This window comes from Ciona robusta, chromosome 9 (genome assembly GCF_009617815.1).
Source record: "Ciona robusta chromosome 9, ASM961781v2".
In the NCBI taxonomy this organism is placed as follows: domain Eukaryota; kingdom Metazoa; phylum Chordata; class Ascidiacea; order Phlebobranchia; family Cionidae; genus Ciona; species Ciona robusta.
The window spans coordinates 5991313-6016378 of NC_143243.1; the positions used below are offsets into that span (position 1 = coordinate 5991313).

The window sequence follows — 25066 nt, forward strand, 5'->3', positions numbered from 1 at the left end:
TGAGTGTGGAGGCTGACTTCGACAACACATTACGTTATGTTGCGGCAAGAAGAATCATACAAACCAACCAACAGCCATAGTTATTGAAACCATATACATATTAATTTACACGAAATAACCTCCTAAATAATCTAAAAATGGGTTGATACAATAACCTTGTCTAAGCCGAGCCATATAATATGGTTAATGGAAGATAAAACACTTGTGTAGTGAAGGCGGATGGTGAGCATGCTGTGTTTGTAAGAGGAATGATTGACAGTCCATGAAACTGTATCCGCAGTTACGCAGCATTCTTAATGTTCTTGGTTTCCTGAATAAGAAGAATACTTGTAAAGACGAAAGCGTACAGAAACTTTGCTGAAGACAGTACCTATTTTAGGACCATATAGGATCTGTATATGGTTAGGTCGCTACTAACCAGCAGGAGGTAAACCAAGAGCGCGGTCGACCAAGTCCCCGCGGGGCAGCTTGCACTCTGCAATTTCGTCAACGGTTGACAAGTTGAAGTGTTAGTCTTGTGGAAGATTCATCCAAGCTGATTTTGGAGGTAAGTCGGAAAAGTGACATACAGGTATTAAGTGTGTGCTGCGCACGACGGACCTGGATTGTTTTTTCAGCAGCGATGTGCACTTGCGTAGATAAGTAAAGAGCAAAAGTGTTCGGTTTGCTACAAGCTCCTTGGTGTTTAGATAACGAAAATCGAAAAAAACATACATGCGATAAAACAGTCTTTCTATAAGAAATTTTACACTGGTTACGTTTTGATCGGCATTATAGGTTAAGGTGAAAAGACAGCGCGCTCTCTATAAAGGACTATACATACGGTTGACTTGTGCGATTGTTTGATTCATTCGCAGGGGCGAGAGTCAATACAGGTGTATAATTGTAGACCACATTGACGACCGCCCAAACGCAAATACGAGAGCCACGGGGAGGCATTCACGTTTGCTTCAATAGTAAGAGGTTGTGCGCACAAACTGAGTATAAACAGGAGACTTGTATGTGTATATCCAGACCAGTTAAGGCACATTTCGCAAGTCGTATAGTGTTAGTTGTGTACGTTTAAGCGAAAATTAATTTGTTGTTTAACGAAGCGAATACTGCTTCCTTTTTGGCTGTAGCATCCGGTGAGTCATTATGAGATTTGGGTAGAAGTTGAATAATATTTCTTCAACCAAAGAGCAGACGGATTGGATTCAGATAAGGGATTATTGAAGTATAGTTATAGATGAGAAATATCCGATTGTTTGTTCTGTCAGGAATTGTTTTCCGCCCGATTGTGTTTACGCCCGCTTTCCTGAATGTGTCACGTCTTAGCAGTGCTGCTACTGCTGAGGGACGAAGAAATGAACCATACGCGAAGTTAACAGCAAGGAACTATAGTTTCTTTCTAAATTAACTTGATATCTCCTTCAAGACTAAGAACATAAGTTACTCGCTGTTATCTTTGCGTATGGTACGTTTAACATTTTAACTTGATGAAATGACGAGTTAATTTAGATAGAAATGAATTAATTTGTGTAAATGAATCAACGCGTTAGGTCAGTTTATTTGGTCAGGATTCGAAATTTGAGACTTTAATTGAACCAATCACAGTTAAACAAGTGTCACTGTTTAAACTTCTGGTTAATGCCTAATATATAATCGACTTCAATTAACATTACAGCGCATTTGGACCCGACAGGTAACTCCGCGAGTCATCAGTATATCCTGTGCTTTAATGAAGTACATTGCGTGTATATAGATGCTGCGATAATTCAGTTTTAAATTAAATATTGTGCCCGAACTGTGCGCAGTATGCCTGATGTGAAAATCACAGTTAAGAGTGCCGAACTGAGCCAGGAGCAGAAGATTAAGTCTCCGTTTGTCACCGTCAGTTTTAAAGGTAATGTCGACAGCACTCTATGCATGGGTACAAAACAATAAATATATAACACAGGGAGTCTACGACTATACGTAATCGGTAGTATAGTGGAGTGGGGTAAGATGGGAACATTTTGTGTGTTTTGTCATATTTCTTTGAAGTGTTGTCAATTAACAAAGGAATGCTAGTAATAGTTCGTGGTATCACCCGAAAAATCACGCATTTTTAGTTTTTAAGTATTTGACAAAATGTTCTTAAGGGTTCCATCTTTCCCCACCCTACTATATGTAACTAATGTAAATATGGAATATGCAATTGCATGTGTATTATGTAACCTATTTAAAGTCTTTGTAATCGGAGCCGTTTTGATAGTGCTTTGTTCATTGATAAGGGACGGATGTTAAAAGCAGTAAAATGCGTGGGTTTTAAGGTGAAAATAATATACTTAGTGTGTGCTTCTACTTGCAAACCCTGCCAAATTACACAAATTAACTTTTGAATTTTTCTTCTATGCCAATACCCAGGCACTTTAAAATATTATGTACGGGAGTATAATACCAGCTCAATAATGAAGTCGCGTGTGCTAGATTCTATTGTCTCGAGGGATCAGTGATTAGTTCAAGGTTAATACAGCGCAGCGTTGCCTTTATTTAAACTGCGATATATATACAAAGGTATACAGCATTAATTAAAGGAACAAAGTACGTAGTACGACCCGATGGCGGTACTAAAGATTAATTTCAAACCGTATAGCGTACAATAACCGGATAAAGGTAAATCAGAGCTACGGAATAACAATGAAATCAAATATTTATGAAGCATATAATTACATAAAGTTGTGCGTATATGTGCTTTTAGGGTGGTTCGCACTTTTGTTCTTTGTTTATTGAGTAACTAAAGGAGAAAGCAAATTCTTCGTCCTTGACTGGTTAGCTGGTGAGGATATAAAACTTTTAGTATCTCAACTTGAACGTGATCCCTGTCACAATTTTTACAAGCGCTTTAAAACTAAAATTATTAACAGCCTTCTGTTTTTGGCGCAGGAAGTTCGAAAAATACAAAAACTTTGAAAGGAGTATCTCCGGCGTGGAACCAGGTATGTTACATGTTACAACTGTAAAAGACAAATTCGATACGCAAGCGACGATATATGTGGAAAGACAAAAAAAAATGACATAGTTTTTGATAATATTTTGAAACCGCAACATTTAATAATTACGTTGGTATTAACGTGATTGCGGCGTAGCCAATGTTATGCGTATCCTAGATTACCATATAGAGGTAATATATAGTAATGCTGTAGTTGTGTTGGTATATATATTCACTTCTATTGCATCTCAATTCGACAGACGTTAGTGTTTTCCTTGTCTACTACACCTTCCGCATCGGAGCAGATTAAATTTGAAGTTTATGACGACGACGGGTTTCTCGGAATCGACAAGTACATACATTATATTAATATATAGTACAGTGGGGGGAAATGGGACACCTTTTCATACTATTTTCTTGTCCTGTTTAGTATAGTAAACAAAGAGAATTATTAATTACCGTATTATCACGACTCCCGTTGACCGTTGTTGATTGTTTGAAACATGATCCGAATATTTGGATATTACGTGCAAAAGATGTCTCATCTTCCCCACCCCTATTCTACATTTGTTAGATTAATATTTTTCACAAATGGTATACATAAGTCTATATAAGTTATACATGCTTTATTATGTTATTTGTTTATTACACAGCCGCTTGGGTAAATAGTTTCTGAGTGATAACTATGCCGGTAAAATTAACACGGTACAATTGCCTTGGCAACTTTTTCATCATTTTGGTAAAATAATACCAACGAATTCGCCAATCGATGTTTCAATAACTTTTTCTTAAGAACCAAAGAACGACTATAACAAGTATTAAAAACACAGGAGTCGAGCAACCAAAAACGCAGCTCTGCAATAATGTAAACATAGTAATAGGACGAAACTTTAGGAGTTGCCTTGATAGCTTCCTATTCCTGCAAATTACCGAAAACATATCCGCAAAGAGTGTCTTAGTAGCATTTTAATTGGCTGCTGTGCGGTACTGCGCAGTATGCGTATTATGTACGGTGTATATCAGTAGCATGACATATAGTTATTTGGTTACTTTTCTGAAAGTTTGACTTCCTGTACTTGCAGGTTTTTGGGGCGCGCAACTTGCACATATAATGCGCTTAAACTAAGCAAAGAAAAATCACTAAATTTAAGGAATAAAAAGGACGCTGTAATACCGGTAAGTGCCAGTAATTAATAATAGGGCTGTTACGAATGTGTAAAAAAGTATCTCCTTCGCCTGGTTGTTGTGTTTTATAACATTTATGAACAAACAAAATGCACCAAGGATATCTGCACACCTTTATTGCTTTTAAATGTGTAAAACTCTTAAGTTGATTATGCTTAAATGACATTATTTAACCACTGTCGTCTTTATCCCTTAAATTAATGATTATAACTTATTTATCCTCGTGTGGCGGGAAACAACAGCCGTTATTGCACTGGTGTTTTGTCTCACACCCTCGTTTCCGCCCATCATTTTTGACGTATGTTTTTTTGGACGCAACATCGAGCCTCGAGCCGAAAAACTCTGGGCTACAGTTATGCGCGCCAACCACAATGTATAGTACAAAGATATAAATGTAATTCACGTTAATAGGGCTGCAGTATAGTAGTTGGTATGCCGGAAGAAAAACCCGACGAAGGAGAGAAGAAGGACACCAAAAGAAGGGGAAGCACATTCGGTTGGTAACCTGTAACACTTAATGTGCACACCATACTGTCTCTGGTGATCGGTCAGGTGATCGGTCAGAGCAGTATAAAGTTAGGATAACTACAATAGACAACTTAGGCTTAAATAGAGACGTTCTGCGCCTAGGCGGCTGCAAAAAAATAATATTGGGAATGCCCCGCGAGAGGAATTTCCCTTCTATGAAATAATGTAAACTCGTCCCACAAACGTTTGATAAAATGTTAGAAATATACTAAAGGCTCTCATCTTAATCAGTAAATCGACTTTGTAGTTGCTCTATAATGGTCAGTGCTTCAGCTCAGTCACCTTATATTCTTTTTGTTTAATTCACTGTAATAAAGAATCTTTGCGTTGGGCAAGGTAGTAAAAGTTAAAAGAAGCTATGGCAACACAATAGGATGAAAAAGTCTTTTTTATAAGAAAACAAACCTTAACAATTGCACATGATCATGTAGTTTATAATTGTTTTAAACTCAGGGTTGTTTGGGAAGAACAAGGAGGAGGGAGCAGGAGATGACGGTGATGGTGATGGTGAAAATGTTGATGAGGGAGTAGGGGATGAGGTGCTTAGTCAATCTGGTGATGCTCCAGCATCCACATCAGGGGGTGTGAAGAGGTGGGTGTTGGTTTAAAGGTTATAGGGAAATTAGAAGGAATATAAAGCATATAACTCTATTTGGGAAACAGCTTGGTTGGCATCTGGCTTTGCGTACTTTACATTTCTTCCAACTATTTGGTCCAATTCAATGTAATAATTGGGGTTTATTTCCTTGAGCTTAAGTTTAAAAATTCCTAGAACGGACCGATCTTCATTATCCCAGAAAGTTGAAGATTTTCAAATCCGTTTAAAAGTAATTTGTGGTCGACAACTCACTGGTTCCAACATTAAACCTGTAGTTAAAGTTAAAGTAGGCAAGACACAAGCCAAAATCACAAGAATTCGGAAAGGATCTGCTCCACAATGGAATGAAGTATAATAGTTTATTTAAAACAATTTGGTATTTTTCATGTGCTAAACGTGTACTCTGTTGTATGTTTGGTGTTTTTTTAATATGGTCAATGCTATCTGTTATCGATTGGGCATAAATTATCTTTTATTTTTTGCTTGGACTTTTACTTTCAATGTAAGTTATTGGAAAGAATGGAATTTTTTTAAAATATTTAGGTAACTTTCTTTCATTGGTTATTAAACATTATTTAATTACAGATGTTGATGTTTAACTTCAATGAGTCACTAAGGGAGTTGTATGATTATGTTTTCGAGTTTTCGGTGAACAATTCAAGAAGATTACGATCAGATGCTCTGATTGGTTCATTCAAATTTGATGTGGGAAGTATTTATGACCAACCAGGTATGCATTGATGTTACAATACATATTTCTTTACAAAGACCAGTTTTTAAGCTGACTCAGATGTTGAAATACAAAAACAGTGTGTATTGCTTTACAAAAATAAGTCATTATATTTTTGATTGTATAACAAATAGGCAAAAATATTTTGTATGATTGTAAAACTCTGAATGTAATTCAAAACAATAACAGGTCATGCTTTTGTGAGAAAGTGGTTGCTTCTGACTGATCCAGATGATCCTTCAAATTCACCCAAGGGATATCTTAAAATCACAGTCTGTGTATTAGGAGCTGGGGATCAACCACCGGTAAGATTACAAATTATTTGTGTTTTTCATCCAATAAACTGTTTGTTTGACCCAGGATGAAAAATCCGGCAAAGATAATGATGATGATGATGTAGAAGGGTAAGAAGAATATTTTCGTAATAAGTAGAATTGTATGGGATGCTGCATCTTAGATAAAATATAATAAATACATATAATTCACTTTAGCATCTAAAAATGACCGTATTTTCTTCGCCATTTGTTCCATAATGATACTGCTACCGTTGTAGGCTTATGTGCTAACTGCTCAAACATATTGATCACTTTTCCACCATATAAAAGGAAAAACAATTTTGTGACTCTTAAACGGCGGGAGGTGTAAAAATAGAAAACCTGTGTTATAATCAATGTTGTCTTCCCTCCATTTATTCATTTATCAATACATTACTGATTAATCTTTACAGCAACCTGCTTACACCGGCTGGAGCTTCATTAAGAGCTGCCAATTTCACTCTTAGAATCTATGGAGCTGAAGACCTACCTCAGAGTAAGTTGGAAGTCTATTTTTTACAGCAAAAGGTTTAACAAAATGTTTATTTCAGTGGACAGTGCGACATTAAAAGGAATGAAGCAAAAATTGCTCGGTGGGAACGAAGACTTCACAAAAACCCTAGTGGACCCCTTCTTGACTTTCACGTAAAGAATATTTGTTCATGGGATTTTCTGTTCTGTCTTTTAGTTTAAATTATACCATGATGTTGTTTTCCCAATTAAATATTATGGATCATGAGTTAGCTCAGATTTATAGACTTATGGTTTCAATGTTATTGTATTCACAGATTTGCTGGCAAGAAAAGAAAGACAAAAATCATTAAAGAAACCAATCATCCTGACTGGAACGAAGAGTTAAATATGCCACTTAAGTTTCCTTCTATGTGTGATTCTATCAAACTTACAATTAAAGATTGGTAAGTACTTGCAAATCCACCCTTCATATTATCATTATGGAGACAAAAATTATGGCAACATACATTGAATCTGCCTCCTAAGTGTGACAATGATTAGAGATTAAAATTTTATGAGAAAGGCCATAAAACAAGTACAACCAGTTCCGAGTTATGATCAAACTGTTTGTAACCAAGGTGTTTTAAGTGTTCAGTACACTACAAAAACTTTTTTTAAAACTTTAATGGTTTTAACTCACAGGGATCGCGTTGGGTGTGATGATCCTATAGGAACAGTGATCATTCCTCTTTCTAGAATATCGTCCACAGGAGAAGAAGCAAATGGAGCAGGTACGCAACATCTGCATGTGTGTTTGGAACTTGCACGTGTTTCAACAAAAAAATACTATTTTATTTGGTTGCTTATGTTTAAGTGTCTTTCATTTTATATTTAATTTCTTTTAATTTCATGAAACTTTTTGTTTTCATTTTTGTTTCGGTGTTTGAATGCAAAGAGGTGGACGAGGATGACTTTGAAGATTCTGGAGGTTGGTGACATTGGTTGCACTCTGCTTCTTGCTACCAAGTTTATTGCTTGGCATGGTTATTTTATTTTGGATGCATATTATTTAATTCTGTTACATAAAGGGTGTTCTGTTTCAAACACCTCGGTAAAGAGGGCCAATGTGTTGGATCATTTAAAAATCTTGCACACATATGTCCATACTGTTGGTAGCCTCTCATACCCATATCTTCTGGTCTAAAGGCAAGAGCTGTTTCCACTGTGCCATAGCAAATCTAACAATACTTAGTTCAAGGTGCTGGTGGGCAAATCATTTAGAAATTTTTGATAGTATTTAACTAATTTTTCAATTGTTAGGTTTTCCTCCCACGTTTGGGCCCTCGTTTGTCAATTTTTATGGTTCACCAAGAGAGTTTTCGGAAATCAGGGATTCTTTGGAAGATTTGAACATAGGAAAGGCAAGTGGATTTAATAATGTAACCACCTGTGCCTAGTAAATACAGTATATAAAAACCGAACTTTGTGGTGCAGCTTTGACAAAATAAGTTATTTTGTCTGACTTAGTTTAAATGTTGCAATAAAGACCATATAAATATGAAGTCACATGTATTTTTATTTCTGTGCTTCAGGGAGAAGGTTGTGCATACAGGGGAAGGGCAATGGTGGAGCTGGTAACAACAATGGATGAAGAAGGTGTGGAACCCCCACCACCCACACAACCAATAGCAGATGAACAAGTAGCTATTGTGCAGGTAAGGAAACTTTATCCTTTGACATATTAATGTGGATTAGCAAATCTGACTTAAATTTGCAAATTCCCAAATTTTAGGCACTTTTAGACCATATGAAGCTTCATTTTATGTCCTATTTTAATTAGTATAAGTTTTTAAATGTACTTAATGTGTTCCATGTGTATCACTGACAGAATAACCATAAAATGTGCAATCAAATTTCCTTTTTTCCTTTAGAAATACATGAGACGACGGCGGTACCGGTTAGTGGTTGGGTTCGAAAGTGCAAGTATGATAAGAAAACCAATGGAAAGAGTAGAATTTGAAGTTTCAATGGGAAATTATGGAAATAAATTTGATTCAGATGTTGGTGCTTCTTCTTCCACAACTGAGCCCGGCAATGCTGTGTTTGATGGTTTGTATATTTCTGTTTGTTTAATAATATAAGCCAAAGTTGTTAAACTATTTTATAATCCTTTTCTGTGCTATTTAAGAGACTCCAACAAAATCATGATGGTTTTTCATACAGTATATTTTGCCACTATATAGGTGTGCAGTACCATTACATGGCTTGGACATCTAAGAAACCAATCTTGATGGTGACTTCTCAGTGGGAGGATATCAGCTTCCGCCTTTATGCAATGAACCTTATCTTAAGAACTTGCGATCGCATGGTAGACCTTTTATACCTAATACAGTTGTTTTTTTGTAAAATACTTTTAGTGATTGGTTTATTTTTGTTAGGAAACCCAAATAAACAGACTTAAACTGCTGATCAAACAAGATGCTGATGAAATTGAAATCGCTTCTGAGATTGTTTCTATTCTTGATATGCTAATATTGGAAACTTCGTAAGTTTAGTTTATTTTTACTCTGTTTAAAACGTGCAAGCTGCTTTTACAGGTATAAACAGGTTTGGTCACATCGTATTTAAGTATGGTAAACAATAAATACCAGCGGGGCAAAATAATACAAACTGCCTACTAATGTTAAGAAAAACTCTTTCTGGTTTGAATGCTTTAGTTTGGTATATACTTTGTAGCAAAAAGTTGCCTGATCCACGTGGACGTACTGCTTCAAATCAACTAGATCGAAGAATACATCGTCAGCGAGTTCAGACTTTTATAACAATCTGTCAAGAGGCAAAACATCTTCGCCAGAATTGTACCGATGCACAGGAAGCTATTGCAGCAATTAATGATTTCTTGGAGAGACTGAATCTTGTGTCCTATGAGGTATGAATGTCTGCAACAAAAACTACCCAAACACTGTTGTTTTTCTTTGTTTAACAATAAGATACTTTTTCCAGCCTCAAAACAGCTTTCCAGATGTTGTAATTTGGATGATAAGTGACAATGAAAGAGTTGCCTATGCAAGGTAATAGTTTTCTTTTGCTCAGAAAGAGGTAACTACACAAATCAATAAATAATACACACCTATTTTATGCAGGATACCTGCATATGAAATATTATACGCATCTGAAAAGCCTGAATTTTGTGGACGTTACTGTTCTAAGCCGCACACTATCACGCTAAAGGTTTGTAAATGACAAATTATGCCAGGTTATCTCAAAACCAAATATATGTAGATACCATCTTACTCTCACTTTTTTGAGATATCTGTTTTCTCATGTTTGTGTCATGCTATGCGCTATTAAGCACTTCATAGCTAATGATTCACAGTCTCCCTTTTTTGTTCCCAGTATCCAACAGCAAATGTAAAGAGTAAGAAGCACTACAAAGTTCCGGGCCAGTTGCGTATCATAGCTTGGCTGGGAAGGGCAGCTGACCAAGAAAACTTTGAATTTCACTCCAGAGGACAAATTTCAGTTTATGCAGACACGGTAATGTAACTTCACACTGTTTGAGTTTCTGTAATTTCTAACCTACTACTATAATTTCAGTTTGAAACAGAGACCAAGATACCTGTAAGAGGCTGGGGTCCAGATGGGTACACAGACATTACAGGAGATGTGAGTGCTTTTAAATTTACGAACGGATTGTAATAGCAACATTATTTAACCAATAAGCTGCATCACTGAAAGCCTGCGTCATAATGTTCTACTAATATGAACTTTGTTAGTGTATTCCAAGAGTCAAATATAAGTTAGAGTTGTATCACTGTTAAGTATTAAACTGTAGATCCCTCTGGAGAAGTCAGCATTCAGTTGTCCGCCTGGGTGGGAATGGGATGGAGACTGGAAGATAAATTCTGAACTTGCTTTACTTTATGACACCTCTCAAGGACATATGCATGTGCTAGAGGTAGTGTTACAATGCTAACATATTCGTTGCAATATTTACAATAATCCTAGTGTCATACCAAGTCTTGTATTATCTATTTCGAAACATTTATATACACATGTCTAATAACATTTACTAATCTTTCGTTTTAGGATGCATTCGAGTTTCAGTATCGCTTTCCTGCAGGAGCCTGGGAACCAGAAAAAATGACAAATGGTAAAAATGAGGATATACCTCAGTTGTCTTCCATTACAGTTCCTGAAGGTTGGGAGTGGGAGAGTGAATGGACTGTGGACACCAACAGAGCATGTGATGAAGATGGTATGTTGGATCTAACCTTTATGGGCTTAGAATCCTATTATACAGTATTTCAACTTTTGTGTTTATAGTAAAAAATGTATCTAGTTGTTATTTAACCATTACAAGGGTGGGAGTATTCTGCCCCTGATGATGACACTGCTGGAGAAATCGCTTGGGGGACAATAGAAAAGACATATCATACATCCAGAAGAAGAAGATTAGTTCGTAATAGAGTTTGCATCGACCAAAAAGTATTTAAAAAAGCAGAGGTAGGTTGTGAGCTTATTTTGAATAGCTAGGTAGTTATAAAAAACATATTAGCAGAATACAGGACCCTAACAGTGTTTATAAATTAAATAAATAACCTAATCGATTTAGAAAACTGAGGAGTTATTGGGAGAGGGTTGGGAGTATGCAACAACTATGTCAAGTCAATTCCACATCATGCCAAAGATGTTGGATCTTGTAAGGAGAAGAAGATGGGTCAGGAAGATGATCACTTCAGATATTAGAGGATCTGCAGCAATATTTAATCTGGATGTTTCAATAGTGGTAAGTTTTGAAATGTAGATGTTGTGTGGAAAAGGCAATAGCTATTTATATTTAAATTAGAGTACGCCGTATACTAGTGAATAGAATGCCATGATTTAGGGGCAACAAAACAAGGTTAATAGTGTATACTTGTTTTTAGAGAGTTGACACTTCCAAATTAGGAAAAGAACCAATTACCCCTGCACAAGCTCCTCCAAGTCCAACAGGGTTAGAACCTTCGGGTTCACCAACTGAAACAGATGCTACTTCAGTACAAGATGATGATGGTTTGGGTTTTTAACATAGTTTTGTTTGATTTCAGTTTCTTACTTTAAAACAATGTATCACCAGTTACAAAACTTATTTTCAAAAACTTGCAGAGACGGTTGATGGAAAATCTGAAGCTGGAGGCAGCCAAGAAGCAGATGGAGAGGGGAAAACAGAGGGTGAAGGGGAGAAAACACCAGAAAAGTTAAAGAAAAAGAAGTCCAAAAAGAAGAAAATAACTTTTGATCTCTCCCTTAAGTCAGGTGAAAAAACATTAATTGGTTGTTTGTTTTTTTTATTTTATGATCTTTATGTCACTATTAGATCCTGAAAAGAAAAAGTCAAAGAAAAAGATACCAAAAATGCCATCTCCGAAAATCTATATTGTATATGAAGATTTATCTAAGCTGCATCTGCGAGCGTACATATACCAAGGAAGAGATTTACTTCCCATGGACCAGGATAGCTTTTCGGGTAAATCTACCTTTACCTGATAGATTCTAGGAAAACGATATTACACATTTTCTGTAATACAGATCCTGTGGCCATGGTGTCTTTTTTAAACCAGACGCGACGAACTGAGGTTTACAAACACAGTCTGAATCCAATCTGGGATCAGACATTGATGGTTGACATTATGTTTTATGGTGATCTAGAGCACCTACAAAGAAACTGTCCAGATGTTGCAGTAGAGGTGTTTGATAGAGATGATGTGGTAAGTAGTAGACTGAGAATAAAATAAAAAGAGTTAATACTAAACTATATAATTTACACATTAACAGTACAACTTTTTTTGTTTATCCAACTAACGTCAAAACCTTTAACAAAACCTAACAAAACCAAAACTGCTTACCTAACTAAACCCCACCAAAAAATGTTTTCCTAACTTTTTAACTAACTATTCGTCCAGAAGGAAAAAAAATAAACCAAGTTGTGACAGAGATGAAATGCTTAATAGTTTCATTATGGTCTAACACTTTACCCATTTGTTTACTTGTTTAGATAGTTCGCAGTTTATTTGCACCATCAACAACATCTTCAAAGTTAAAAACTGATAGAACAAAACGCCCAGTTAATGTAAAACAAGCGTGAAATGTTACTTTTTGCTACTAGATGTGTTTATTTTCTTTTAAAATTTTATCCTGATTTTGTTTTAGTTTATTTGTAGTATGAATGATTTTCTTTGAGTTTATAAAAAAACTGTCTTTGTGTTATGAAATACGAATTGTTTGATATATTGTACTTTTTTATTCAATATTTTGGTATTTTATAAAACTGCATCATGTTTTGGAGTTTTTTTTTGAAATTTGTTTTATTTAAAAAAAAGCATTTAGAGTGTTTAGAGTGTTCCAACCTTGCCTGAGTTATAAATCAGTTTCCCCCAGGGTTCACTGGAGTTTATGGGTAGAACTTCTGGCAAGCCGTTATTAAAATTTGATCCAGAAGAAGATCAGATTCCTAAGCTGCAATGGTATTCTGTTAAAAAGGCAAACCAAGCTGGAGGAAGTGTCCTGGCAGCATTTGAACTAATTCTTGTAAGTAAAATCAGTAGATGTGTAAGTTAATTGGTATACATAGGCTTGGAAGGAGTTCTGTCCTATGTTTAGTGCTAAACTATTCAGTAACATCGTATTTGGCAGAAACATGATCAAAGAAAAATGCCATTGCCACCACCATGTAAAACAGATGTGCAAGTTCCTATGGTGCCGTTTGGTATTCGACCAGTACTACAGAGAACTGCTTTGGAGTTTTTAATATGGGGAGTTAGAAAAATGGAATCATTCAATTTGTTATCAGTGGATAGCCCAAGTGTTTTAATTCAAGTATGTATATTACTCAACACTCAGCATTGGTGAAATAATAATTTGAACATTTGTACCAAAATTAATGGGAGTTTTTTGGTAATATTGTTTCTAGATTGGAGAGGTGGAAATAAGGACAAAAATCATAAAAAGTTTAAAGAAAAATCCCAACTTTTCCGATCCTATCTATTACATAGAAGCAGTAAGTGTTTGTAATATCATTCAGTTCACATTCATTCTCATGGGTCGAAATTTTTATTTAGAATCTCCCAGTTGATGACCTTTATTTCCCACCTATTGTGATAAGAGTAAAAGATAACAGAAAGTTTGGAAGGAGACCAACTGTAGGACAACACATTATCACAAACAGCCTCAATTATCGGATTAAACCCGGAGCTGAGGAACCACCTCCAGATGAAGGATATGGTAAGGTTATAATAAACTTGATGACCCAAAGACTGGTTAGAATAGGATACCGTTTACCGTTAACACACGTCTGTATTAATACAGAGGAGACAGATGCTGCTACTTCCGACATTGCAATCGAGATTGATCCACCAAGTCCAGGAGGATTCCAACTGGTAAGTATATGCATTATAAACATTTTAAAACTCATTTACCAGCACCAAACTGTACTAAATTTAAAGTAAAGTTTGTCGAACAAAGCACTTATTAATGCTGATTTTAAACATAGGATTTCCTATCTGACTTAACTGGGTCTAAGCCAAAGAAAGCAGTGGTTAGTAAATAGAAAATTTAATTTGCTGTAGTTTTGTTTTTAAGATGATTAAATTCAGTGAAATTAGTAATTGACCATGCTAACCTTTATAACATGCATGTAATTAACGCAACTGAAAGTAATCAAAAATCATCATTTCATTCTTCATAATACACCTATATTGATCAGTCACCTTCTTTTTCATACTTATCACTAACTAGCATGTAAAGAAAGGTGAAAACCCGAATAAGATTCAGATCATTTTTCTGTTGATTTGAAAATGCATGCGCTTTATATCATATCATTGTCACCACTGAAGATTGTGCCTGGGATCACCGGTTCTGGGGGCAGCTCAAAGACAAGTGACACAGAGGGTAGGAGCATACAATTGGATATCATTCAAGAAGAGGAAGAGAGACAACCACTGTTGTTATTTCATGAGCACACTAAGGTCCGATACACAAGTGGAGATGACTCTGTACAGATCATCGTTGACTCTGATGAGGAGTCAACGAGTGAGTTTTCTGAGACTTTAAGTAGCGAAAGTGAAGAAGGGCCAGGAGATAAAGTGAAGTCATTTGCCCTCTCACTCCGCACTCTCAGGGATGTAATTATTTCAAAGTTCAGAAAACGCCAGGATGAAAAGGTGGGAGTAATGAGGCAGATGTGACATGGGGGTGCTGTGAATGTTACTTTGAAGGATTTCTGCAAGAGGATGAACCTGGTTCAATGGATTGCTGGCTGCATGGATCATATTTTTAATAGCATGTGCTTGCTTGCCACATTTGGTTTTGCCATTCCTAATTTATAATTTGCACAGCATGCTTGAGTCTGTCTCAAAGCAAATGTGGTGATAATCTCTTTCTGTGATGATAGAAAATACGAGAGGATGAAATTGATTGGTGGTCTAAGTATTATGCTTCTATTGGGGAAACAGGAATGTATGGGAACTATGAAGAGAGTGGATTGGATTTGATCAAGGTATCAGAATATGTGAACAAACCTTTAATAGTGGAATCATTATTAATGTTGAAAATTTTATAAGCTTGGGACCATATGCTTTGGTTCTCTAGTTTATATTTAAACAGCGATACATTTATATTTATCACAGGTTTATAAGAACGAACTTGAAAAACAAGAAAACTTTAATCACTTCAGCGATTTCATCCAGACTTTCCGTTTGTTCCGAGGAAAGGTGGAAAATGAAGACGAGGAACCCGAGTTTGCTGGAGAGTTTAAAGTAAACATAGAAATATAAACCAATTCCAAACCTGACTTTGTTCGTTTGGAATAGCAGCCAATCTAACCAATATTTATGTTTTAGCAATTACTAAACAAAACGTTTATACAAAGTGTTTGTTTAACAAAGTTAAAGCTGCAACACATGTATCTGTAACACAGGGAACCTTCAGAATCTACACTGTACCGGAGGACACAAAAGAAGTACGACCTCCAAGATTTTTCCAGAACATTCCACCAACAGATGCTCTGGTAAGTGTATTTTATCGCTTGCATTTTACAAATACTTTTTGCCTTTCGGTATTTATTATCTTGAGTTTCTAGTTCTTTAGGTTAAAAAAAACGCCTAATGTTACTATGTGTCTGCTATTTTACATTCATGTTGTAAGGCTCGCTCACTGAAACAACTTCTTTTTGTATGATAAGGAAGTAAAAGTGAGGATCTATGTTGTGCGTGCTTCTGAACTAGCACCACAGGATTCTAATGGCCTTGCAGACCCTTATCTGAAGATCAAAGTGGGTAAGAAACGGATTTTAGACAGAGAGAACTACATACCAAACACTCTGGATCCAACTTTCGGAAGGTGCCAAACACGAACTACAATTTTTATAATTTGTGTTTTGACTTATGCTTTTATTAAGGATGTTTGAGCTTGACCTGAAGCTGCCAATGGAAAAAGATCTTTATGTTGAAGTGTTTGACTGGGATCTCATTGGAACTGATGACAAAATTGGAGAAACTATTATTGATCTTGAGAATCGATATCTTAGCAAGTTCAAGGCCTGGTGCGCTTTGCCTGAGACTTATTGTATGTAAGTTAAATGTTACTATAGTTCTTGTTTCTGTAAATATAGAATGCTGCAATAAAATTTCGATTTGAAATATTGTACTTGCGGTTACAGATCTGGTCCATGTCCATGGAGAGACCAAATGAAACCGAAAGAGTGGCTTGAGCAAAAGTGCAGAGAACAAAAGTGGGACGAGCCAGTGTGGAACAGCAACACATGTGTAATGGTGGCAGGGAAGACATATAAACTGGATGATTATGAGAAGGACATGGTAAATTGGTCAACTGCTACATTAAACAATATCATACTGAATATTATTCTTTAAGAAACCCTGTGAACACTTGGGGCCAGCAGATGAGAGACTGGCCTTGCATATTCTCCGTACGTTCCCTCATGTACCAGAACATGTTGAAACAAGACCTCTATTCTATGATGCTTTACCAAACATTGAACAGGTAGTTGAATATGAAAGCAAAAATATAACGATAAAAAAATTACAACCAGTTGTGTAGGGTAATTTCAGTTTTGGATGTCATTGCATATTTTATGTAACACCATACAACACCCACAATGTACAAGTTTAAAGTACTTTAATTTTGTCCAAAGGGTCGTTTGCAAATGTGGGTTGACATGTTCCCGAAAGAATTCGGCGATCCTGGACTGCCTTACAACATTGAGCCGAGAAAACCTTCAAAGTAGGATTGGAATTTTCTTGAAAAACACACTTCTATAAAATATATTTAAATATCCCTTTGACAGATACTTTCTGCGTATGGTGGTTTGGAATTGCAGTGAGATTCCTATGATGGATGTGTCAATGCTGGGAGATCAGATGTCTGATATTTATTTTAAAGGGTGGCTAAGTGGACTGGAACATAAGCGACAAAAAACAGATGTACATTACAGGCAAGGCTATTATTTTTTAAACAATAGTACGAATAATACTTTATTTAAGTCTATTGGTTAGTACACCATAAAAACACTGTGGACAATGTGAAGTGGTAGGAAAACATTAAAAACTAATATAATGACACACTACTGTTATTGTCCTTTGTAGTGGTGCATGGATTGATTGTATCTGCATTTTTATCTTTTGAAGCTGTGTTTCTACTACTTTTGGTAAGGTTTTTACACTGTTTTTTTATGTCACGCCTAGGTCTTTAGATGGCACTGGCAACTTTAACTGGCGGTTTGTCTTCCCATTTGATTACTTACCACAAGAGAGAATGGTCCATGTTGCAAAGAAGGAACACTTGTGGAGCTTGGATAAGACTGTTACTAAGTTCCCACCTGTTTTAAACATTCAAGTGTGGGATAATGATTTGATCGGAGCCAACGAATACATCAGTAAGTATTCGATAAAAAAGAGCTTTTAGTGTTAGGTAAACATAATATTTATCAGGTGAAATTGTCCTTCCAATTACCAACATGCCAAAGTGCTGCAAGTTCCAGAGATTCTGTACACTGGAGAATGTACCAGATATGCAGGGGAACTGTAAGAACGAAATGCTTAATCTGTTTGATCAGAAAATGGCCTTAAAGGGATGGTGGCCACTGTACAGGGTGGTTGATGGGGTCAGAGAGCAAGCAGTAAGTTTTATTTTAACAGTAACAAGAAATATGTAATGGAAAGATGTGTGAGTAAGTAACAAGAACATGACAATGCATTAACAGCAGAACAGCTAGTTTACGATGACATACTGTGGCAAAATTTTAGCAATAAAGGGATCTCATGAACTTTGAAAAATGGAGCTTCACTTAAAAATATCTTCATGGCTGCACTTGTTTAATATGTGCAACATTCTGTTTTCAGGGAAAACTTGAAATGTCTGTTGAAATCTTATCAGCAGAGGAAGAAGAGGCGAAACCAGCAGGCCAGGGAAGAGATGAACCAAATATGAATCCAAAACTAGAGAAACCAAAGTAAACATACTTTGTTTTTAGGAAGTTGTTTCATTTTTCTTAGTGTTAAAAACATTTCATTACTTTAACTGTACATTTTAGTCGACCTGCCACCAGTTTTGCATGGTTCAGTTCACCATTCAAGTCGCTGCGTTACATCATATGGAGAAAGTATAAGTGGGTCATCCTTGGTGTACTCGGAGTGCTTTTATTAGTAGCATTCATTGTCCTCTTTTTCTACTCATTCCCGGTAAGTCTTATGTTTCGCTTACAGCAGTTTTTAATTAGAAAGGGCTGGAAAACTTTGCAATTGGGAACCAAAGTTTAAAATAGTTTTTATAATGTGTTTTTCTCTTCTGTAAATTAAACTATGTTTATTTTCGGTTTATGCCAAATTGGGTGCAACCGTGCAACCATAACACATAGTTTTAAAGAAAACAAACATAGTTAAAAGCATGTAATAACCACTTGTTCAAACGCTTGGCAATTGGAACAGTTGATATCATTATATAAATGCTTAATTATTTGCCTGAAATGCCTACTTAACTATTTGTTTCAATACAAAAGGGTGCCATAACAAAGAAAATAGTGTAATGTGAGGTGAGTTGCTGAACATCTAACAAGCAATTGTTTCAAGCATGACTGACCCATTGCATGTTATGTTATGTTCATGTTTTAATATTGCTTTATGTAAAGCAACAAACAATCAATTGAATGAATCACTTTCATTTCATATATGTTACCCATAAGATTTGTATCAATGCCTCATCTAAAATTGCACATCAAATATATTAATTGGTTAACAAACCTACAATATACATTATCTAAGTTTTACTATTTTAATAACAATAGATGTGACATACTCATATCTGTTGTATAATACTCAATATGCTGAGTACCCTGACAGTTTATTCAAAGTATGCGCGTAACCATTTATGTTAATTTTATAATACAAAGGGTGCGGTAGTCAAAGCAATCGTTTAGCAAACCATTGGTAAGATGTGTTTAGGTGCAGGAGTGTATTGACGTTTGGTGATTGTTTGTTTTCATATATTTATTTTCTTTTCTGTGTGTTATGTTACCTTATTAATTTAATTATAATTTAATTTTTATTTGACTTTTGTGTGTGGGTAGGTGTTCCTTTATTTGTGCAAACTTTTTATTTCTTTGCCTTGTTCATATTTATGCATGTAGTGTTCAAGAAACGCTCAACTTCCATAACTTTAACTTGTATTTTAGCAAATCTTCTCTGAAGAGGTGGGTAAACTGTTTTTCCCCGCACAACAACCAACTGCTTGACAGCACAAACAAGGAGGTGGAAATATACACAATATAAGACACAACAACACATGGTGCAAATATGATCTCACAATATTTGTTCCACAATACTTTTACCGATTTTATCGCGCTGTTACCTTCATTGTTTTTTCGGGTCTTTAACTATGGTACTTGTCTGAAGTCCATTTTTTAAACGCACCAAGTGTAGTATAACGTGAACTGTCGTGACTATTTATACCCAAGGCCATGAAAAAGTTTAACGCCAAGATGTATACGCCAAATCTGAGACCAAATGCAAGGAAATTGTTGCGTAGCACTATATAAACTGTACTTGTTTTTACCGTGTTTACCTGTTACGTTTCATGCGATACGAACTTGCACAAACAATATGTATATTGCTCCCTGTTAAACCACGTAATGATAGCGAATAGTGCTCGAGTATAAAAATATATACGTGCGACGTTCCGTACATAATTGAAACAACAGCTATTTTTTTGTAAGAGAATTAAAACAGCAAATACGGTCTATTTAACGGTACCTGTTTGAGATGCTTCGTCACACAGAGCTTCATTGTCTCTTATTGTTGTTTCCGTTATTGGGGTGCACGTTCCATTTGGCACAATAACTAAAATGAATTAAAAAGGAATTAGTAACCGTGGTATAAATGTGACATGGGGGCAAACTGAATCGTGCGGACCTTTCTGTTACAATATAGGTATTAAGTTTTAATACAAGGTTTAAACACGTTGTTGATAGCGTTTAAGTGCAGTGAAGTGTCTGTATGCTGTACGATAAAAAGGAATGAAGGGCTGTAGTCAATCGCGTAGTTTAGAAGTTAATTAGGAAGTGAGCCCGGGGCGTCAACTTTGGAACATCTTTAACTAAAAGAACGGTAAATTTAAAACATTCTTTGCAGCAGTAGTCAATCTAGTACTTTTTATAAACGGCAAACTAGACCTTTTACTGAAGCGACTAAACAATGAATTTTAGTACGTCTCTGATAGTTGCTATTCTTGGATTTTTCTTTGGAGCTGCGGCTGTTTTAAGTCAGAGTAAGTGGATACAGTTTTAAATATTTGCAAATTTTTACATCAAGCTGAATAATGTGACTTTGGTTTTAAGGAGAGCGAATAGTAAGCAACTCGGAACTGCTTAGAATATCAAGTCAACTTTCAATGCTAGATGAAAACTCAGCTTCTGACATTCAAACGAACAAACAATGTCACACGACAAGCTCAGCGACATCAGATTGTGCGCCGGAAAGGTATGCTCATGTGTCGGCAAAAGGTAAATGTTTGACTCGATGTTTTGCTTTGTAGGTTTATCGGGAGCGTAAGTGGTAGCTTATTAGGAAAGCCGACCTATAGAGCTCTAATAGCGCTGTTGGACAATTATGAAAAAAAGCAAGGCAAACGGGAACAAGTGGGTTATAGTTTATAACAAGCTGATTATTAGTTAACCTAATTCCACCGGTTCGTGTGCAGAGTAAATGCCACAATTAATTGTTCCAGGTTACAAGACAGGAGAGTAGAGAAGAAGTGGCATTTTTAAACGCGATTTTTGAGACCCCTGTTGGAAGAACACTTTATGAGTTTTTAAACAGAAAGGGTCTGGCAGATGGTCATAGTTTAAACGACTTTAAACGGCAACTTCATAAAATATGGTTCAAGTTATACAGCAAGTGGAAAGGCGTGTTGGATTCTTGTGGGTGGGTATTCAATGAGTTGCTACTTCACATCTACATTAACAATTAAAATTTTAGTAATCGGTATTTTATAGGTTTGAACATGTATTTGTCGGGCAGTTAAAAGAACGAAAGGTAACAGGCTTTCATAACTGGGTACAGCTCTATATTACGGAGAAAACAGGACAGCTGAACTACTTAGGTTACACGAAAGTCATTAACGTAAGTACAAACGCATATATAAAACAAGTAAGGCATAGCAATTTGCAACTTGGTTACTCTGAGTTTACATATAATCCATCCGTGTAAAATATTCTTTGGTAATTAACAAGAGATTTTCAATTTCAAACTTTTCCCAGTCAGGTCTATACAGCATTCACTTCGAGTGGGCGGGTTGCTTGAAGCCAATGTCAGGAGTTTATGTTGGTCTGAGTCCAGAACTGGAATTTTCCTTATTTACTCTGTGCTACATTACAAGGCCTGGTACCACGTAAGTTGTGTGCTCAATAACCATATTGCGTCACCGCAAACTGAAAAGGTAGTTGAAAAACATCTGTTTTACGTGTTCCAAATACAGAGCAGTATTTGTTTCACCAACATTCGTCAAAACTAAACTGTGCCTACTTTTTATAAATGTTTGTCTTTTCCTAAAGGTGTCGCGTAAAGTTACCTGGCAGAGATGGGGGTGTTATCCGTAGAATACAAACACACGAATGGGCCGGACATGGCAACGACAGAGGCTCAAGATACGTGGCTTCGGCATTTTTTAAAGTTTAAACTGTTTTAAACGTGTATGTTTGCATATGTGCGGTTTACGTGTTGTTTTGACAAATAAATACACGATGACTCGTGAATTTTGATTTATTTTCCGATTTTATAACTAAGTGTATTACACGAGTCAGTTTGTATTTAGATTGGGAGCTTAAGAAGTAATAGGAAAATATGCCCAGTAGTTACTAATCAGTACACAAATATATTGACTTAAAAAGTTCTTGCCACATTCAGTTTACAAAACTTTGCGTGTTTTACAACATTTCGTGAATCATCTGAGTCGAATAAATTGTTTAGCCATGGGAGGTCGAAGCCGTGGGAAACCACGCAGCAGTCAGCATGGTTTCGTATTGACCCAGCTAAATGAGGAACTGTATTCAAGATAAAGGAGTGAGACACAGCCGTCTTGAAACAGAACTCCAGCAACCCACAATGAAGATAGCTGTTATTTTATTTCTCGTCGCCTTAGCAGGGCAAGGTAAGTTTGCGTTCAGTTTAAATCCAATTTGTTGCCGGTTCTAATTGGGTAATATATGTTTAGGGTATGGTGATTCCTGCGTAGGACGATGTAACGACTATGCGGATCACTCGCACACGTGTGAGTGCAACAGCTACTGCGATACTTACGGCGACTGTTGTCCGGATTATATTTCCACCTGTTTACCAACGTAAGATTCTTAAGTAATAGTAAATCGATTTTGTGTAAATGCCAAATCTATTTTAAAGCTCGACTTGTGCTGGTCGATGCGGTAACTCTCTTAATCTGAACGATCCATGCCATTGCAATGCTGGATGCGAGAACTTCTACGATTGCTGCGCTGACTACGCGACCGTCTGTGCATCTGGAGGTGGAAGCGGGTACGGCTACTTTCAGTCTGTATAATCTGAGTAACTTGACTAAATCCCGTATAGCGATCCGAATATATGGGGTTAAATTTTTAATGTTTTAATCAGCGGGATATAGAATACCGCTAGCTAAAGCATGATTTCTCTGTGTGCTCAGGGGATCTTGTTCGGGTCGATGCGGCGACCTTCTCGACTCCAGTATGCCTTGCCAATGCAACTCTCAGTGCGAAAACCATGGAGATTGCTGCTCCGACTATAACAGTATTTGTAACAGCGGCGGTGGTGGTGACGGAGGAAACACAGGAAGCTGCAGTAACTATTATAACTTTCATCATATCATTATCAGTCATATGTAGTAAATCGAATCCAAATTTGCATGCGTGTAGTCACATGGACTTTTCTGTGTCTGTTAAATACAAAGAGAAAATGTGATATACACAAATATATCGATTTTTTAATTTATTGCTCTCCCCAGATGCAATTTCAGTGAGCAATAGCGAAATTCAGGCAGTATCGTTGGAGATGTGGGACCTTGATGTTAACCGTGCAGGACCTGGAGATATCATATTGAACCCACAAGCAACCACCAGCGATAGCTCTACTGTCGATAACTCTCCAGAACCGTGAGTTCAGATCGTTTAAGATAAATAAACAGGCCTTATTCTAACGTTATACCATCTCTACCACTTTCACGTGATCTAAACAACACACAACGAAATACACAAGAATCCTCACACAGGCAATTTTGCTAAAAATAAGCATAGTATATCTATAATTTCTATTTGAAACAAGTTAAGTCGTTGCATCCATGTGTCAATACATAGGTCTATTGCAGATTTTTCACCGCTGTCAATCCAGCTGTTCTTCAACAGCCGACATACCAAGCACTTATTGCTCTTCTGGATAACTACCAAAAAGTAGAAGGAATAGACGAAGTGGTAGGTTAAAAACTATTAGACACGCGTGGTATTGTTTTGTAACTACGTTCAATTGCATTCTCATTCGTTTACGCGTTCTAGTACACATACTTTACGAAAGCAACTAACCACTGTTTCTTGAAATAGAGTTCACCACAAGAAGAAGCAGAGCAAGACAATTTCCTTGACTTGTTCGTGGAAACTGCAGTTGGAGCTCGACTCTACGATTTCCTGCAGTCCAAGAGTATGTTGGCCTCTTAATTAACAGCAAATAATTTGTAACCTGAGTAAACTGCAAATGTTTTGTGCAAATATTTTTACTTCCAATTCCGCAATATAGACAGTTTAACTTTAAACTTAGTATCATTGTCTATGCTAATATATTTTAACAAACTCTTAGTTATATAGTATTTGTATACAGTGTAACACTGACGCTAACTAACACCATCTAACTTTACAGATTTGGCGGGATGTGCTGATATTGCAACGTTCAAAGACTACCTAAAACGCATGTGGTTCGGATTTTACAGCCGACAAAACAACGCCATGGATACAAGCGGGTAAACTCTGCTGGTTCCTTTTTTGCTCACACTGCGCTTTTGAAAATTTTGATTTCGGCGCTTGCGTGTTTGTTAAATGCAACCTGTTCGCATGACGGTATAAATTTTCGTCGGTATTCGGCCTAAATTTGACTCATTTCCATCAGATTCGAACATGTTTTTGTTGGTGAAATTAAAACAAACCAAGTATCCGGGTTCCACAACTGGGTTGAACTTTATTCAAGAGAACAAGATGCTTCTCTGAACTATTATGGTTATGTTGGTATGACTGAGGTATAGCTTTGTTATCACAAAATTGCAATTGTCATTACAGTGAAATATTGTTTTAGCCAAATCTTTACGGCGTTCACTTCAGTTGGGATGGTTACATGAAGGGACTCTCTGGTAGTTCGATTGGTACAAGCCCCGAGATGGATTTGGCTCTATTTACTCTATGTCACATGACTCGACCAGCAGCTCAGTAAGTGTAGACACTATACGAAACATAAGCATCTAGTAAATAAGTTAAGTATGCTACTTATTGCAACTTCCCATTCTAGGTGCACGGTCAATATTCGTACCGAAAGTGGCAGCGTTGTAAGTCGTCCAATACAGACATGGACCTGGACAAAAACCTACCCAGGAGATGGTCTTAAATATGTAGCATCTGCTTACTTTCTCGTTTAATAATGAATAAAAGTGGACTACGGTGAAATAAAATCTCCAAATTATATAGGTTGTCCTACATATTATTTTGACGTGTTCGCTACCTAAAAACTGACCAT

The 25066-nt window shown here is 36.4% G+C and overlaps 2 protein-coding genes across 12 annotated transcripts; both read left to right on the forward strand.

The window, feature by feature from the left end:
- Nucleotides 1–313: 313 nt before the first annotated feature.
- LOC149731634 (myoferlin-like) lies at nt 314–20051 on the forward strand. 11 transcript variants are annotated; one of them, XM_089884478.1, is made up of 57 exons: nt 1633–1885; nt 2908–2960; nt 3214–3305; nt 4036–4129; nt 4550–4634; nt 5120–5258; nt 5439–5613; nt 5850–5994; nt 6184–6299; nt 6355–6398; nt 6722–6804; nt 6860–6953; nt 7097–7225; nt 7464–7552; nt 7717–7749; nt 8082–8186; nt 8358–8476; nt 8693–8870; nt 9005–9129; nt 9200–9306; nt 9498–9690; nt 9765–9832; nt 9905–9992; nt 10158–10298; nt 10359–10427; nt 10597–10719; nt 10851–11019; nt 11125–11267; nt 11377–11550; nt 11690–11816; nt 11910–12059; nt 12121–12270; nt 12333–12511; nt 12799–12873; nt 13182–13331; nt 13437–13619; nt 13714–13800; nt 13862–14024; nt 14109–14179; nt 14293–14337; nt 14636–14962; nt 15193–15297; nt 15428–15556; nt 15718–15807; nt 15982–16139; nt 16198–16368; nt 16459–16615; nt 16671–16799; nt 16951–17039; nt 17104–17250; nt 17501–17691; nt 17747–17934; nt 18158–18267; nt 18349–18496; nt 18814–18846; nt 19204–19240; nt 19486–20051. In XM_089884478.1, the coding sequence occupies exons 1-55, from the start codon at nt 1798–1800 to the stop codon at nt 18838–18840; spliced, it is 6807 nt and encodes a 2268-aa protein (XP_089740604.1). In that variant the 5' UTR covers nt 1633–1797; the 3' UTR covers nt 18841–18846; nt 19204–19240; nt 19486–20051. The 11 variants fall into 11 exon arrangements, with proteins under 11 accessions (XP_089740610.1, XP_089740604.1, XP_089740605.1 ...); XM_089884479.1 differs by lacking the exon at nt 18814–18846; XM_089884476.1 differs by lacking the exon at nt 19204–19240 and having other exon boundaries at nt 1634–1885.
- Nucleotides 20052–20672: 621 nt separating this feature from the next.
- Nucleotides 20673–25017, forward strand: LOC149731635 (uridylate-specific endoribonuclease A-like). Its single transcript, XM_089884550.1, has 12 exons — nt 20673–20811; nt 21862–22457; nt 22521–22647; nt 22706–22837; nt 22983–23137; nt 23301–23448; nt 23661–23763; nt 23890–23986; nt 24203–24302; nt 24449–24575; nt 24632–24762; nt 24842–25017. The coding sequence occupies exons 2-12, from the start codon at nt 22343–22345 to the stop codon at nt 24966–24968; spliced, it is 1362 nt and encodes a 453-aa protein (XP_089740676.1). The 5' UTR covers nt 20673–20811; nt 21862–22342; the 3' UTR covers nt 24969–25017.
- The last annotated feature ends 49 nt before the right edge of the window (nt 25018–25066 follow it).